Source organism: Loxodonta africana, chromosome 11 (assembly GCF_030014295.1).
Source record: "Loxodonta africana isolate mLoxAfr1 chromosome 11, mLoxAfr1.hap2, whole genome shotgun sequence".
Classification (NCBI taxonomy): domain Eukaryota; kingdom Metazoa; phylum Chordata; class Mammalia; order Proboscidea; family Elephantidae; genus Loxodonta; species Loxodonta africana.
Genome location: NC_087352.1, coordinates 88,266,277 through 88,281,724, shown reverse-complemented (window position 1 = coordinate 88,281,724; position 15,448 = coordinate 88,266,277). Strand labels below are relative to the sequence as shown.

General features: G+C 39.5%; 1 protein-coding gene across 5 annotated transcripts in view; it reads left to right on the top strand.

Moving 5' to 3' along the window:
* Positions 1–15,448, top strand: part of MIB1 (MIB E3 ubiquitin protein ligase 1) — a 155,739-nt gene that overhangs the window by 40,739 nt on the left and 99,552 nt on the right. For all 5 annotated transcript variants that reach the window (XM_064294654.1, XM_064294650.1, XM_064294652.1 and 2 more), the window contains exons 5-6: positions 3,787–3,853; positions 5,206–5,410. In XM_064294654.1, coding sequence (XP_064150724.1) covers positions 3,787–3,853; positions 5,206–5,410 — 272 coding nt within the window. The remainder of the gene's footprint in view (positions 1–3,786; positions 3,854–5,205; positions 5,411–15,448) is intronic.

The window sequence follows — 15,448 nt, the reverse complement described above, 5'->3', positions numbered from 1 at the left end:
ACACAAACAGATATATGCACACCCATATTTATTGCAGCTCTCTTTACAATAGCAAAAAGCTGGAAGCAACCAAAGTGTCCATCAACGGATGAATGGTTAAATAAATTGTGGTATATTCACACAATGGAATACTACGCATCGATAAAGAACAGTGACGAATCTGTGAAACATTTCATAACATGGAGGAACCTGTAAGACATTATGCTGAGCGAAATTAGTCAGAGGCAAAAGGACAAATATTGTATAAGACCACTATTATAAGATCTTAAGAAATAGTATAAACTGAGAAGAACACATACTTTTGTGGTTACGAGGCGGGGAGGGAGTGAGGGTGGGAGAGGGTTTTTTACTGATTAATTAGTAGATAAGAACTGCTTTAGGTGAAGGGAAGGACAATACTCAATACATGGAAGGTCAGCTCAACTGGACTGGACCAAAAGCAAAGAAGTTTCCAGGATAAACTGAATGCTTCACAGGTCAGCGGAGCAAGGGCGGGGGTTTGGGGACCATGGTTTAAGGGCACTTCTAAGTCAATTGGCAAAATAATTCTATTATGAAAACATTTTGCATCCCACTTTGAAATGTGGCATCTGGGGTCTTAAATGCAAACACGCGGCCATCTAAGATGCATCAATTGGTCTCAACCCATCTGGATCAAAGGAGGATGAAGAACACCAAGGTCACATGATAACTAAGAGCCCAAGAGACAGAAAGGGCCACATGAACCAGAGACTACATCATCCTGAGACCAGAAGAACTAGTTGGTGCCTGGCCACAACCGATGTCTGCCCTGACAGGGAGCACAACAGAGAACCCCTGAGGGAACAGGAGATCAGTGGGATGCAGACCCCAAATTCTCATAAAAAGAGCATACTTCATGGTCTGACTGAGACTAGAGGAATCCCGGCGGTCATGGTCTCCAGAACCATCCCCGAAGACAACTCATCAGACATGGAAGGGACTGGACAGTGGGTGGGAGAGAGATGCTGATGAAGAGTGAGCTACTTGTATCAGGTGGACACTTGAGACTGTGTTGGCATCTCCTGTCTGGAGGGGGGATGGGAGGATAGAGGGAGTTGGAAGCTGGCAAAATTGTCATGAAAGGAGAGACTGGAAGGGCTGACTCATTAGGGCGAGAGCAAGTGGGAGTATGGAGTAAGGTGTATATAAACTTACATGTGACAGTTTGACTTGATTTGTAAACGTTCACTTGAAGCTCAATAAAAGTTAATAAAAAAAAAAAGATATGATAAAAAAAAAAGCAAGCCATATGAAGCCATATACTTTACTTGCCAATTTTTATAGTTGTTAATAACATCGGTTGTCATTTTTTAACTATTCATGCCTTTGTTTTTAAATTGTGGATTTCTGAAGCATTCTGATTGATTTTTAACTTGCTTCAAATGAAGGCTTAAGTGCTAAATGTGTTCAGGTACTTCATAATGAGTAGTTTATATAGATGAATCACATTATTTTTTGATGGCTGAGTAGTGCTCCATTGAATGATTATGCCATTGTGTAACCTGATTTCTGTTGAGTATCTGGTTTTGTTTCTTTTACTGTTGAATAAAATACTGCAGTAAGCATCATGTGCACACGTCATTGCTCACTTATGGGTATGTTTTCTCAGGATAGATTCCTAGAAGTGCAGTTGTTGGGTTAGAGTATCACATTTGACCCCGTTTCTCCTTGGCCAGGATTGAACTAAATGTGATGCTCTAGCAGCAGAGAAAAGCTGTAAAAGACAGTTGAGTTTTGTGTGTGTGTGTATGTTTTATATATGTGTAAAGGAACTCCATTCCTTAATAGAGTAAGTATATACTGATCACCTTTCCTTAATATATACTGTATATACTGACACCTACTATATATGCCAGGTAACCCTGAGTTGATTCCAACTCACAGTGACCCTGTAGGACAGAGTAGAACTGCCCCATAGGGTTTCCAAGGCTGTAATCCTTGTGGAAGCAGACTGCCACATCTTTGTCCTGTGGAGCCACTGGGTAGATTTGATCCACCGACCTTTCAGCACCAGGAGCAGTGGCTCCACCAGAACCAAAAACCCATTGCTGTTTAGTTGATTCTGATGTATAGCGACCCTATGAGACAGAGTAGAACTCCCCTGTAGGGTCTCCAAGGAGCGGCTGGTGAATTCAAACTGGCAGCCTTTTGGTGAGTAGCTGAGATCTTAACCACGGTGCCACCAGGAATCCTTATATGCCAGGTTTTATAAGTAAATATACCTGTACATTTTCACAGTAACCCCCAAACTTACTCTTCTAAGTTCACGTTTTCTTTACTTTTTATATATACCACAGCTGCCTCCCCATTCCGTTTCTTAAATAGTAATTTGTTTTCTCATAAAAGCTAGGTGGGAAGGAACTTGAATTAATGAAGTTATGGTAAAGTAAGGACTAAAAGGACTAGAAAAATTAACTAACAAGGAATCAAAAGACTGGATTTGGCACAATCCATTTCTACTTTGTTTAATTTTGGATCATTTATTTTACTTCTTGTCTTTGTTTCCGTTACTTATAAAACACGTTAATACCTGCCTTGTGTATCTCATAAAATTGGGATGATAAATGAGTTAAAAAAATTTTTTTTTGTATAAGTATCTTTAAAATTGAATGTGCCCTGCACACTTTAAATGCTAGGTATTTGTTGTAATCCTCCTTTAGTGTGTATTTTTGAAAGTGTAATAATGTTAAAGATTCAGGCGTTTTATTTCTGAAAAGTTTGATCAAAGATTCTATAGAAGAATCCTGGGGTCAAAAGGGAGAAAATGCAGAACAGAATTTCAAATTCTCATGAACTCTAGACTTTTTGGAGCCCTGGGGCCTGGATGAACCCTTGAAACTATTGCCGTCACATAATCTTTGAACCTTAAACCAAGAATATCCCCTGAAGTTTTCTTAAAACCAAACAATAGTTTAGCTTAACTAGTAAATAATGTCTGCCTTGAGCATTATGGGAAACCCAGGTGGCATAGTGGTTAATTGCTATGGCTGCTAACCAAGAGGTCGGCAGTTCAGATCTGCCAGGTGCTCCTTGGAAACTCTATGGGGCAGTTCTACTCTGTCTTACAGGGTCGCTATGAGTCGGAATCGACTCGATGGCAGTGGGTTTGGATTTTTGAGCATTACGCTCTTTTAGGAACTATCTTTGTGAGTTCAGAGCCCTGGTGGTGCAGTGGTTAAGAGTTACGACTGATAACCAAAAGGTTGGCAGTTCAAATCCACCAGCTGCTCTTTGGAAACCCTATGGGGCAATTTTTCTCTGTCCTGTAGGGTCACTGCGAGTTGCAATTGACTCGGCAATGGTTTTTTCTGTTGTTATTTGGGTTCGAATTGACGGTAGTGACACGAAGGGTTAGGTAGGAAGCTTAGGGGCCAGTGAGTTTATGTTAGTGGTGAGGAACAATTTGGAAAAGCGGGGTGAGAATGGTGGCACAACTTGAAGAATGTAATCTGTGTCACTGAATTGTACATGTAAAGAAATTGTCAAATTGGTTTATGTCCTGCTGTGTATATTCTCAAATTTCAGGCATTTTAATTTTGTGCTTTAAATAAAAGCTAAAAGTAAATAAATATGACCTATTTGAGGATCAGGTTTATAGTTTTTGAATGGTGCGTTTGAAAGCAGTGTTTAGTGTGACTGTTAACCCGTAACTACTCTTGGCTTGATGAAGGTGTGTTCTGAGTTAACATCTTCGCCTATTTCAGGTATTGAGCCATACTTGAAATTTTCATCGATAATTTTTCTGGTTTCTTTTCTTCTTCTTAGTCTGATCTGAAGTGTGTCCAGGATGCCAAAGGAGGTTCTTTCTACAGAGATCACTGCCCTGTTCTAGGTGAGTTAGCAGACCAAAGAAGATGAATAAATCATGCATCAGAGCACATAGAATCAGTGAAAATGTTTAAATGGAACTTAAAAACATTAGTTGCCATTGAAGCTACTTAAATACTTTTAAAATTTTATTTTGAAGTTAAAGTATGTATTCCTTTTTTGTGATTTATTGTGATGCAGAAAGAGTTGTAACATCTTGAGAATTGATAAGCCATTTATGTCATAATATATATTTGACACTTCTATCTTTCAACCATAAACATACATTATTGAAAAATTTGAGTTAGATTGCTTCAATATTATATTTCATATGCTTTTGAGAGTAGGATTAGGTAATTTAGGCTTATAAATGCCTTAGACTTTCTGTGAAATTGCCATCTAAATAAAAGAACAACTCCAAGACTAAGATAATATAGTAAATGTAATTTCATGTGTTGTCAAAATAAAACAAACAAACAAAAAAAAAAAAACAAGAAAACCAGAACTGTCTTCATTTTGTAGATTCTTTATTGTTGCTAGGGTGAACATTTACCACACTCTTCTCATGAAACCTGTAGTCTCTGAGTGCTTTCCTTTCTCATGTGAAATGTATGCGACTGTTCCCAAGCCATTTGACTTCTGTTTTTGCCAAAAAGTGCCGTTTTCTTGCAATATACCTTGATTTTTTTTTTTAAAGGTGAATGTGGAAGAAATACATATGTTTATAAAATCCCCATTTCTATAACTTTCAGAAACTTTCTTTTTTTGTGTCTTGCCTTCAAAAGAAAAGTGCAGAATCAACACGCACATTTTGGATCATTAGCATAGTCTCTTATGATTATGAATCCTTTGTCACAAAACTAGCTTTTGAAAATAAGCTACAGAATGGCCTTTGAAATATTGAGAAATGTTCCTTAGGCAAAAATCAAAAGAACCATTTGTTAAAAAATAGTACCAAGCACTTCAGAGAAAAAATAATTTCATGATTCTCTTTCATGTTCTCTAGTTATTATGACTGTGATGCAGCGACAGTCATCAGGCCATCCAGGCAGAAATGTTAGTATTTTCAGCACCCAGAACTTCGTGTTCTGACATGGGGTTGCCTAGTCTTTTGTGGATTCTGCTTCTGTTCAGTCTTTATTGTAAATCATCATATTTATTTGGACTTTTGAGTTTGATGTTTTCTTTTTTTTTTTATTTTTAAGCTCTCTAGTTCTAGAATCTCCTGCTTACAATGTATTTTCAAAGCATTTTAATAGCAGATGGTAGCGAAAATGAAAACATCTAGAGCTTTTTGTTATTTAAAAAAATAATGCAATTTTATGTTGTTGCTGTGGCTTTCTTTTTTTGTTTCATCAATTTCCTCTCCAATTACAGGTGAGCAAAATGGTAACAGGAATCCTGGTGGATTACAGATTGGTGACCTGGTAAATATAGATCTTGACCTAGAAATTGTGCAGTCTTTGCAGCACGGCCATGGAGGATGGACTGATGGCATGTTTGAGACTTTAACTACAACTGGAACTGTTTGTGGCATTGATGAAGATCATGACATTGTAGTACAGTATCCAAGTGGCAATAGGTTGGTGATATTTCTCAATTTTAGGTAATGGCAGTTAGAATTAGTATATAGAGACTTAAAGAAGGCAAATAATGTGATGTAATCATAGACTCATTAAAGCTAGCTCTTAGATAAAAATCAAGAGTATGTTGGTAAGGTGAAACGAATGGTAAGAACTTGTGTATGTATGTGAATTTATATGAGAATATTTATGATACATTGTATTACAAATTTTTTTCCTTCAGGGAGTAGAATACATTATATCAGTATTAGCTCCAAGTATAGCTGAAAAAGTCTGTGTTCATAATGGACCATATCCATTTATTGTGAATGTAAAGGATAAAATTTAGACACCTCTGCACGTATTCCCAGTGTCATCTCTTGATTACATAGCCCTCCCTTGTCACAGCCATCTAGGCATTTCCTCACATCTCTTCCTTTGTATATATCACTTCCTCCATGTAGAATATCCTTTCCTCCCTCCTTCTCTGGAGTGACCCCTATGCATCTTAAAAATACTGAGCTCATATGCTTTGGGAGCCTTCTCTCTGCTCTCACTCAAGTTGGTGTGTGTATATGCTGTTTGTTTAAGTCTCCTATATACTATCTATGGAAATCCTGGTGGTGTAGTGGTTAAGTGCTACGGCTGCTAACCAAAGGGTCGGCAGTTCGAATCTGCCAGGCACTCCTTGGAAACTCTATGGGGCAGTTCTACTCTGTCCTATAGGGTCACTGTGAGTTGTAATTGATTTGACAGCACTGAGTTTGGTTTTTTTTTGTTTACACTGTCTATAAAAATGGTTATTTATCTGATCCTCTAGATTGTGAATTTCCTGAAGTCTGGGCTTCTGGGGGCCAAAATATATCTCATTTTTAAATATGTTTACAATATTTTAAAGAAAAAGCAGTTGTTGAGTTAAATATTTCTCTAAGCTTTATTACTGACATGTTCATAAAGAAACTAACAGAGGTTCTATGGGAAGGATTTTTACATGGAATGAGAAAAATTGAGCATCAGGTTGCTTACAAAAGTATAGAATTGACTGCGATTGGCTCTAATTGGGTTTAAATCTAAAGGATACTCATGATCATCTCAATAGATGCAGAAAAACGTTTGACAAAATCCAACACCCTTAAAATCTAGCAAACTAGGAATAGAAGGGAACTTCCTTAGCCTGATCAATGGTTATCTCAGAAAACCTATTGCTAGTATCATACTTAATGGTGAAAGCTTTTACCATTACCTGAACATTTTCCCCCTAAGATCAGGAATAAGATAGGAATGTTTGCTCTCTTCACTTTTATTCAACATTACTAGAGGTCCTAGCCATGGCAATTGGTCAAGAAGAAGAAATAGAAGGAAGAAGTAAAGGAAAGGAAGAAGTAAAAGTATCTCTAGTCACAGATGCCATGATTTTATGGATAGAAGAACTGAAGGAATCCACAAAACAACTGTTACAGCCAATAGTCGAGTTTAGCAAGGTTGCATGATACAAGATCAGTATGCAGAAATCAATTGTATTTTTGTACACTAGCAATGAATAATCTGAAAATGAAATTAAGGAAACAATTCCATTTACAATAACATAAAAAATAATATAATACAGGAATAAATTTAACAAAAGATATGAAAAGTATAAGACATTATTGAAAGAAATTAGCAAATGTCTAAATAAATGTAAAGACATCCCATTTTCATGGACCAGAAGATTTAATCTTGTTAAAATGGCAGTACATGCCAAACTAATGTACAGATTTAATATAATCCTTATTAAAATCACAGCAGCTTTTTTGGAGAAATTGACACACTGATCCTAAAATTCATATGGAAATTCAGTAGACCCAGAATAGCCAAAACGGTCTGAAAAACACGAACAAAGTTGGAGGACTCACACTTCCTGGTTTCAGAACTTATCACGAGAAAGCTACAGTAATTAAGACAGTGTTGTACTATTGTAACAATAGGCATATAGGTCAGTGGAATAGAATTGAGAATCCAGAAATAAACCCTCATGTTTATTTATTGTTATTTTTTTAAATTTTTATTGTGCTTTAGGTGAAAGTTTACAGAGTAAATTAGTTTCCCATTTGATAGTTTGTACATAAAGTGTTCCATGACATTTGTTGCATTTCCCACAATGTATCGGCACTCTCCCCATTTCCGCCCTGGGTTCGTGTGTTCCTTTCGTCCGGATTTTCTAGCCCTTCCTGCCTTCTCATCATTGCTTTTGGGGAAATGGTGTCATTTTCATCTCGTGTAATTGTTCTAAGGAACACATTCTTCTTGCGTGTTATTGTTTATTTTATGGCCCTGTTTTTTGGCTGAAAGCAATCTCTGGGAATGGCTTCAATTCCAGGTCAGAAGAGTGTTCTAAGAGTGTTCTTAGTTTTGGGGGCTCGTCCAGTCTCTGTCACATGCCTTTCAGTTTGTTGTACTGTGGGGGCTTGAGTGTTGCTGTAATGCTGAAAGCTATGCTACCGGTATTCAGATACCAGCACGGTCACCCACAGAGGACAGGTTTCAGCTGAGCTTCCAAATTGAGACGGACTACGAAGAAGGACCCAGCAGTCTACTTCTGAAAAGAATTAGCCGGTGAAAACCTTATGAATAGCAGTGGACCATTGTCTGATACACTGCTCGAAGATAAGCCCACCAGGTTGCAAGGCACTCAAAAGACGACTGGGGAAGAGCTGCTTCCTCAAAGTAGAGTCGACCTTAGTGACATGGATGGAGTCAAGCTTTTGGGACCTTCATTTGCTGATGTGGCACGACTCAGATTGAGAAGAAAGAGCTGCAGATATCCATTAATAATCTAAATGTGGAATGTACGAAGTATGAATCTAGGAAAATTGGAAATCATCAGAAATGAAATGGAATGAATGCATAAACATTGATATCCTAGGCATAAGTGAGCTGAAATGGACTGGTATTGGCCGTTTTGAATCAGACGGTCATACGGTCTAGTATGCCAGGAATGACAACTTGAAGAGGAATGACATTGCATTCATCGTCCAAAAGAACATTTCAAGATCTATCTTGAAGTACAGTGCTGTCAGTGATAGGATAACATCCATACGCCTACAAGGAAGACGAGTTAATACGACTTCCTCAAATTTACGCACCAACCACTAAGGCCAAAGGTGAAGGTATTGAAGATTTTTACCAGCTTCTGGAGTCTGAAATTGATCGAACATGCAATCAGGATGCGTTAGTAATTACTGGTGATTGAAATGCAAAAGTTGGAAATAAAAAAGGATCATCAGCTGTTGTAAAATACGGCCTTGGTGATAGAAATGATGCTGGTGATTGCACGATTGAATTTTGCAAGACCAACTTCTTCACTGCAACATAAACAGCAGCTATACATGTGGACCTGGCCAGGTGGAATACACAGGAATCATATCAACTACATCTGTGGAAAGAGATGATGGAAAAGGTCAATATCATCAATCAGAACAAGGCTAGGGGCCGACTGCAAAACAGAGCATCAGTTGCTCTTATGCAAGTTCACATTGAAACTGAAGAAAATTAAAAAACAAGTCAATGAGAGCAGAAGTATGACCTTGAGTATATCCCACTTGAATTCAGAGACCATCTGAAGAATAGATTTGACACAGTGAACACTAATGACCGAAGAGCCAGGTGAGTTGTGGAAGGACATCATCCATGAAGAAAAGCAAGAGGTCATCAAAAAGACAAGAAAGAAAGAAAGAAAGAAAGAAAGAAAAGACCAAAATGGATGTCAGAGGAGACTCTGAAACTGCTCCTGAATGTCAAGTAGCTAAAGCAAAAGGAAGAAATAATGAAATAAAAGAACTGAAGATTTCAAAGGGCGACTCAAGAAGAGAAAGTAAGATATTATAATGACGCATGCAAAGGGCTGGAGATAGAAAACTAAAAGGGAAGAATATGCTCAGCATTTCTCAAGCTGAAAGAACTGAAAAAAAATTCAAGCCTCAAGTTGCAGTAGTGAAGGATTCGATGGGTAAAATATTAAACAACGCAGGAAGCTTCAAAAGAAGATGGAAGGAATACACAGAGTCATTACATGAAAAACAGTTGGTTGATGTTCAACCATTTCAAGAGGTGGCATATAATCAGGAACTGATGGTACGGAAGGAAGATGTTCAAGCTGCCCTGAAAAACCCTGAAGGCATTGGCAAAAAACAAGGTTCCAGGAATTGATGGAATATCACTCGTCTATGACAAGAAATTTAGAAGACAGCTGCCTGGCCAACCAGCTGGAAGAGATCCGTATTTATGCCTATTCCCAAGAAAGGTGATCCAAGCAAATGCAGAAATTACCAAACAATAGCAGTATCACACGCAAGTAAAATTTTGCTGAAGATCATTCAAAAGTGGCCGCAGCATTATATCAACAGGGAACTGCGAGAAATTCAGTCCGGATTCAGAAGAGGATGTGGAACTGGGGATATCATTGCTGATATCAGATGGATCCTGGCTGGAAGCAGAGAATACTAGAAGGATGTTTATCTGTGTTTCATTGACTGTGGCAAGGCATTTGACAAATTATGGATAGCAGTGGGAAGAATGGGAATTCTAGAGCACTTAATTGTGCTCATGAAGAATCTGTACATAGACCAAGAGGAAGTTGTTTGGCTAGAACAGGGGGATACTGAGTGGTTTAAAGTCAGGAAAGCTGCAGGTCAGGGTTGTATCTTTTCACCATGCATATTCAGTCTTTATGCTGAGCAGATAGTCCAAGACGCTGGACTATATGAAGAAGAACGGGGCATCCGGATTGGAGGAAGACTCCATTAACAACCTCTGTTATGCAGATGACACAACTTTGCTTACTGAAAGCGAAGAGGACTTGAGAAGTACTTATTGATGAAGATAAAGACCACAGCCTTCAGTATGGATTACACTTCAATGTAAAACAAAAATCCTCACAACTGGACCAATAAGCAACATTATGATAAACAGAGAAAGATTTCATTTTACTTGGATCCACAATCAACACTCAGGGGAGCAGCTGTCAAGAAATCAAAGGACGCATTGTGTTGGGCATATCTGCTGTGAAAGACCTCTTCAAAGTGTTGAGAAGCAAAGATGTCACCTTGAAGACTAAGGTGCGCCTGACCCAAGCCATGATATTTTCAGTTGTGTCATATGCATTGGAAAGCTGGACAGTGAATAAGGAAGACTGAAGAAGAATTGACGCCTTTGAATTGTGGTGTTGGCGAAGAATATTGACTATACCATGGACTGCCAAAAGAACGAACAAACCTGTCTTGGAATAAGTACAACCAGAATGCTTCTTAGAAGCAAGGATGGCGAGACTAAGTCTTCATACATACTTTGGACATGTTACCAGGAGGGGTCAATCCCTGGAGAAGGACATTATGTTTCATAAAGTATAGGATCAGGAAAAAAGAGGAAGACCCTCATGAGATGGCTGCAACAATGGGCTCAAGCATAACAATGATCGTGAGCATGGAACTGGACCTGGCCCGTATTTCGTTCTGTAGTATATAGGGTCGCTATGAGTCGGAACTGACTCGACAGCACCTAACAACAACAGCCAGTCTCTGTCAGACCACTAAGTCTGATCTTTTTTGTGAATTTGCTTTTTTGTTCTTTGTTTTTCTTCTGCTCTGTACTGGACCCTCTGTTGTGGCCCCTGTCAGAGCGATCAGTAGTGGTAGCTGGGCATCATCTAGTTCTCCTGGTCTTGGGATCCTGTAGGCTATAACTCATGTGGTCCATTAGACTTTTGCACTAATTGTTGCTTCAGTCTTTGGTTTTCTTCACTCTCCTTTGCTTTGGATGGGAAGAGACCAATAGTTGTATCTTAGATGGCTGCTTACAAGCTTTTAAGCCTCAGACTCTACTCACCAAAATAGGATGCAGAACATTGTCTTTATGAACTATGTTGTGCCAGTTGACAAAGATGTACCCCGAGTCTGTGATCTTTTTCCCTCGAGCCGAGGAACTTCGTCCCACGAGGTGTTCGGTTATATCTAAGAAGTTCCATGACTGTGCCCCTTGTGTTCTCTATTTGCTATATTAATACACATGCAGCATCTAAAATGATGTATGTAGAAATATCCACAACCAAAGCTGTATCTGTGGTTGACTGTACTCCTTTACACTCTCTCACTCCTGTAGCATACTTGTCTATGTATGTATCCATTTGTAAATTATTGTTTGTTAATACTGTTTTTGCAGGATTGTCTGTTATAGTAATTCTACTGTTAAAAACAAACTCAAATGTGTTGCTGTCAAGTCAATTCTGACTTATACGGACCGTGTAGGAAAGAGTAGAACTGCCCCATAGGGTACCCAAGAAACGGCTGGTGGATTCGAACCGCCAACCTTTTGGTTAGCAGCCGAGCTCTTAACCACTTTTACGTTTTTCTCAGCGTCTTCCTTTGCCTTGGTCATGTTGTACTGGCTTCCCCCATATTGTGCGTTGCCTTTCCCTCCACGATAGTAACATGTGTCTTCTATCTAGCTGGTAATTTTCCCTCCCTCTCCCTCCAATCCCTGGTAACCACCAAGGAATTTTTTTTTTTTTTTCCTGTGTGTTAACCTTTTCTTGCCTTTTTCTTTTTTTTAATAATAGTGATGTCATAAAGTACTTGTCCTTTTGTTATTGACTTACTTCAGTCAGCATTATGTCCCCCAAATTTATCTGTGTTGTGAGATGTTTTGTGGATTCATTGTTATTCTGTATTTTTGTATAGTATTCCATTGTGTGTATGTACCACAATTTATTATTTATCTGTTGATGGACACTCAGGTTGTTTACATCTCTTTACTATAGTGAATAATGCTGCAGTGAACATGGGTGTACACATGCCTATTTGTGTCACGGCTCCATTTTCTTTAGGATATACAGTCATTCCTCGTTATCTGTATAGTTATGGCCTCTTGGTGGATTGACTCTTAATGAATATATAATGTCCTTATCTTTTATGGTGCATTTTACCTTAATGCCTATTTCATCAGAGATTGTTATTGCCACTCCTACCCTTTTTTGGTTAGTGTTTGCTTGATATATTTTTTTCCATCCTTTGAGTTTTAGTTTACTTATGTCTTTGTGTCTGAGGTTTGTCTCTTGTAGACAGCATATTGATGGGTTGTGTTTTTTATGCATTGTGCCACATTTTGTCCCTTTACTGGTACATTTAAGTAATTTACGTTCAGTGTCATTATTGATAGGTATGCGTTTACTGCTGTCATTTTTTTTTTTTTGTAGTGTTAATGGTTTCTTCTGCTTAGTTTTCGGTGCTGAGTTCTTTTTGTGTGGATTTTCATTTAATTTCTTTGTTGATTTTGTGTTTACTGAATTTTCATGTTTTTCTTACTTTGATGAGTAGATTTGTTAACTTTCTTTGTGGTTAACTTAAAATTTACCTTTATCTTCCAAATTTTGAAGCAGTCTTTTATTTCTTGATAGCGCATTGACTTTTTCTACGTATGGAAGTTCTATAACTACACCATTTATTCCCCCTTTTTGTTTTGATGTTGTTGTCATTTTCAGATTGACATTTCTGGTTCCCTATTTTCCCTTTTTTAGTTTTGTTTTTGAGAATTCTTTGTCTGGGTTGTTGTCTGGCTGATGTTGTCCTGTGTCCTAATCTCAGGTTATTGTCTGATCTTGTTATTTATCTGTCCAAAGGACTCCCTTTTAATATTTCTTGTAAAGTTGGTCTGTTTTTTTCAAATTCCCTTAATTTCTATCAAGAAATATCCCAATTTTGCCATCATATTTGAGAGACAGTTTTAATTGATATGTAATTCTTGATTGGCAATTTTTTTTCCCCCAAGACTTTGTACATGTTATCCCATTGCCTTCTTGCCTGCTTGGTTTCTGCTGAGTAACCAAGGCTTAGACTTGTTAAATCTTCTTTGTTAGGTGCCTTTTGGTTTTTCCCAAGCTGCTCTCTGGATTCTTTCTTTGTTTTTGATTTTGGCAAGTTTAACCATATGTCTTGGTGACTTTCTTTTGGGGTCTATCCTGTGTGGAGTTCGTTGAGCTTCTGGAATAAGTATATTCTCTTCTTTCATGCTATCAGGGAAGTTTTTCTGACAGCAAATCTTAGACAATTCTCTTTGGGGTTTTTTTTTGGCTTCCTCTTGTTCTGGAATTCTGATCACGTGTAAATTTTTCTTTTGGATACTATCTCACATAATTCTTAGGCTTTCTTCATTTGTCTTAATTCTTTTTGCTGATTTTTTTCCTCAAACAAATTGATATCATGGGATTTGTCCTCTATTTTACTGATTCTGTGTTCCGTGGATTCAGTTCTGCTCCTTAGTCCCTCCTATTGAGATGTCCATTTCTGAAATTTTAATCTTTTGGATTTCTGGTTGCTGTTTTTGAGATTGCTAGTTGCTTTGTATGGTTTCTAATTGTTTGTTTATAATTTTTTTTTGTCCTTGTATTGTTTTCATGAATTTTTCTACTGCTTCGTTTCTTTTCCTTGGTTTTGTCTCTTTTCTTTGATCTCTTTCTTGATCTGCTGGAGAACCCTATGTATTAGTCTGGAAGGTTTTCTTGTTCTTTATTTTAGTCACTTTCTGGAGCCATCTTGTCTTGCTTCTTTACATGATTTGATAGTCTGTTTTCTCAGAGGCATTAACATGTTAATTATATTTATTTATTGTATATTTGTTTTCTGCATCCTGAATGTTTTTGTTTTGTTTTGATATGTCCGAGCTGGTGGGGCAGGTGTCTCCACTCTGGTTGCAAGTCTGTTGGCACTGGAGCTGTCACCATCTGTCTCCAGGTGGGTGGGGCACTGGCTGAGTATGTGAGTGGGAGCCTCTGTTTGCTGGTCTTTCAGGGTGGCTGAGGACACAGCTGGCGTTGCTGATGAGGTGATGTGCCTGTTTGGCTGGTCAGCTGGGTGTGGGTGCAGAGTGTTCTCAGTGGTTGCTGGATTGTGTGTTGTGTGTTGTGTGTATGCACTGCCAGTTGCTGGATGGTTGAGGCAAGGGAGCCTGGGCCGTTGGGTAGTACAGAAACTCTCATTGATGATCCCGGGCAGGTAGAACTGCATGGGGGTAGTCAGAGCACACACAAGCCTCTGGTTGCAGGGGAGCAGTGCAGGTACGAGGCAAGGTGAATACCACTAGTCCACGGGTCCCTGCTAGGAGTACGTGCTTCTGTTTGCTAGAACACGTCATGGGGGAGGGTGTGCTGCCAAACCTCAGGCCTCTGGCGCAGGTGGCTATAGGGATGGGAGGTGCCACTAGTATGTGGTCCCTGGTGTGTGTGGCTGGGTATAGGTGCGGATGCCTCTGATTCACAGGCTCCTGGTGCCGGTGACGGGCAGAGCAGCAGGTATTGCTGGTCTGTGGGCCCCCAGTGTAGGCAGCTGGGTGTAAAAGCAGATGCTGCTGGTCCTCAGGCCCATGGCTTAGTTGGCTGGGCAGAAAAGGGGGTGCTGCCAGTCCCTGGTCCCCAGGCTCCAGTAGCCAGGTGGAGAAGCAGATCCCACTGGTCCGTGGGCCCTGGCTTGGATGGCTAGGCCTAGGACGGGGCATTGCCAGTCCATGGGTCCCTGGCGTGGGTGGGTGGAAGAGAGGGCTCTGCCAGACCGTGGGCCTCTGGCACCAGTGGTCAGGCAGAGAGGTGGGCGCTGCTGGTCTTACAGGGTGGGGTGGTGGTGGGTGTCGCTGAACTGAGATCACATGTGGGAGGGATGGATGAGTGGCTATGGGGGCAGCCCAGGTCCACGGGCCTCTTTCACAGGAGATTGGGGGGGCACAGCAGGTGAGACAAGTACACTTAACTTTTGCAGAGTGTGGGGTGCTCCTGCCTGGCTCTGGATGTAGGTGCAGAGTTGCTTTTGCTTGGCTATACCAGGTGATGGGGGCTTCTGCTACAAAAACTGCTTGCTTTGTCTCAGTATGGCTGCACTGTGCAGGTTCTGTTGGCAGGGCGCTGGTGATCCATAATGCCCTGTGTCCGCTGTTCTTGTATAGTTTCTCCTTCCACTTGGCACTTGGTGAGATTCTTCAGCCTTGCTTTTGATGCTCATGGTTCCATAGTTGTCATCTATATCTAATTCACTTGTTTTTTT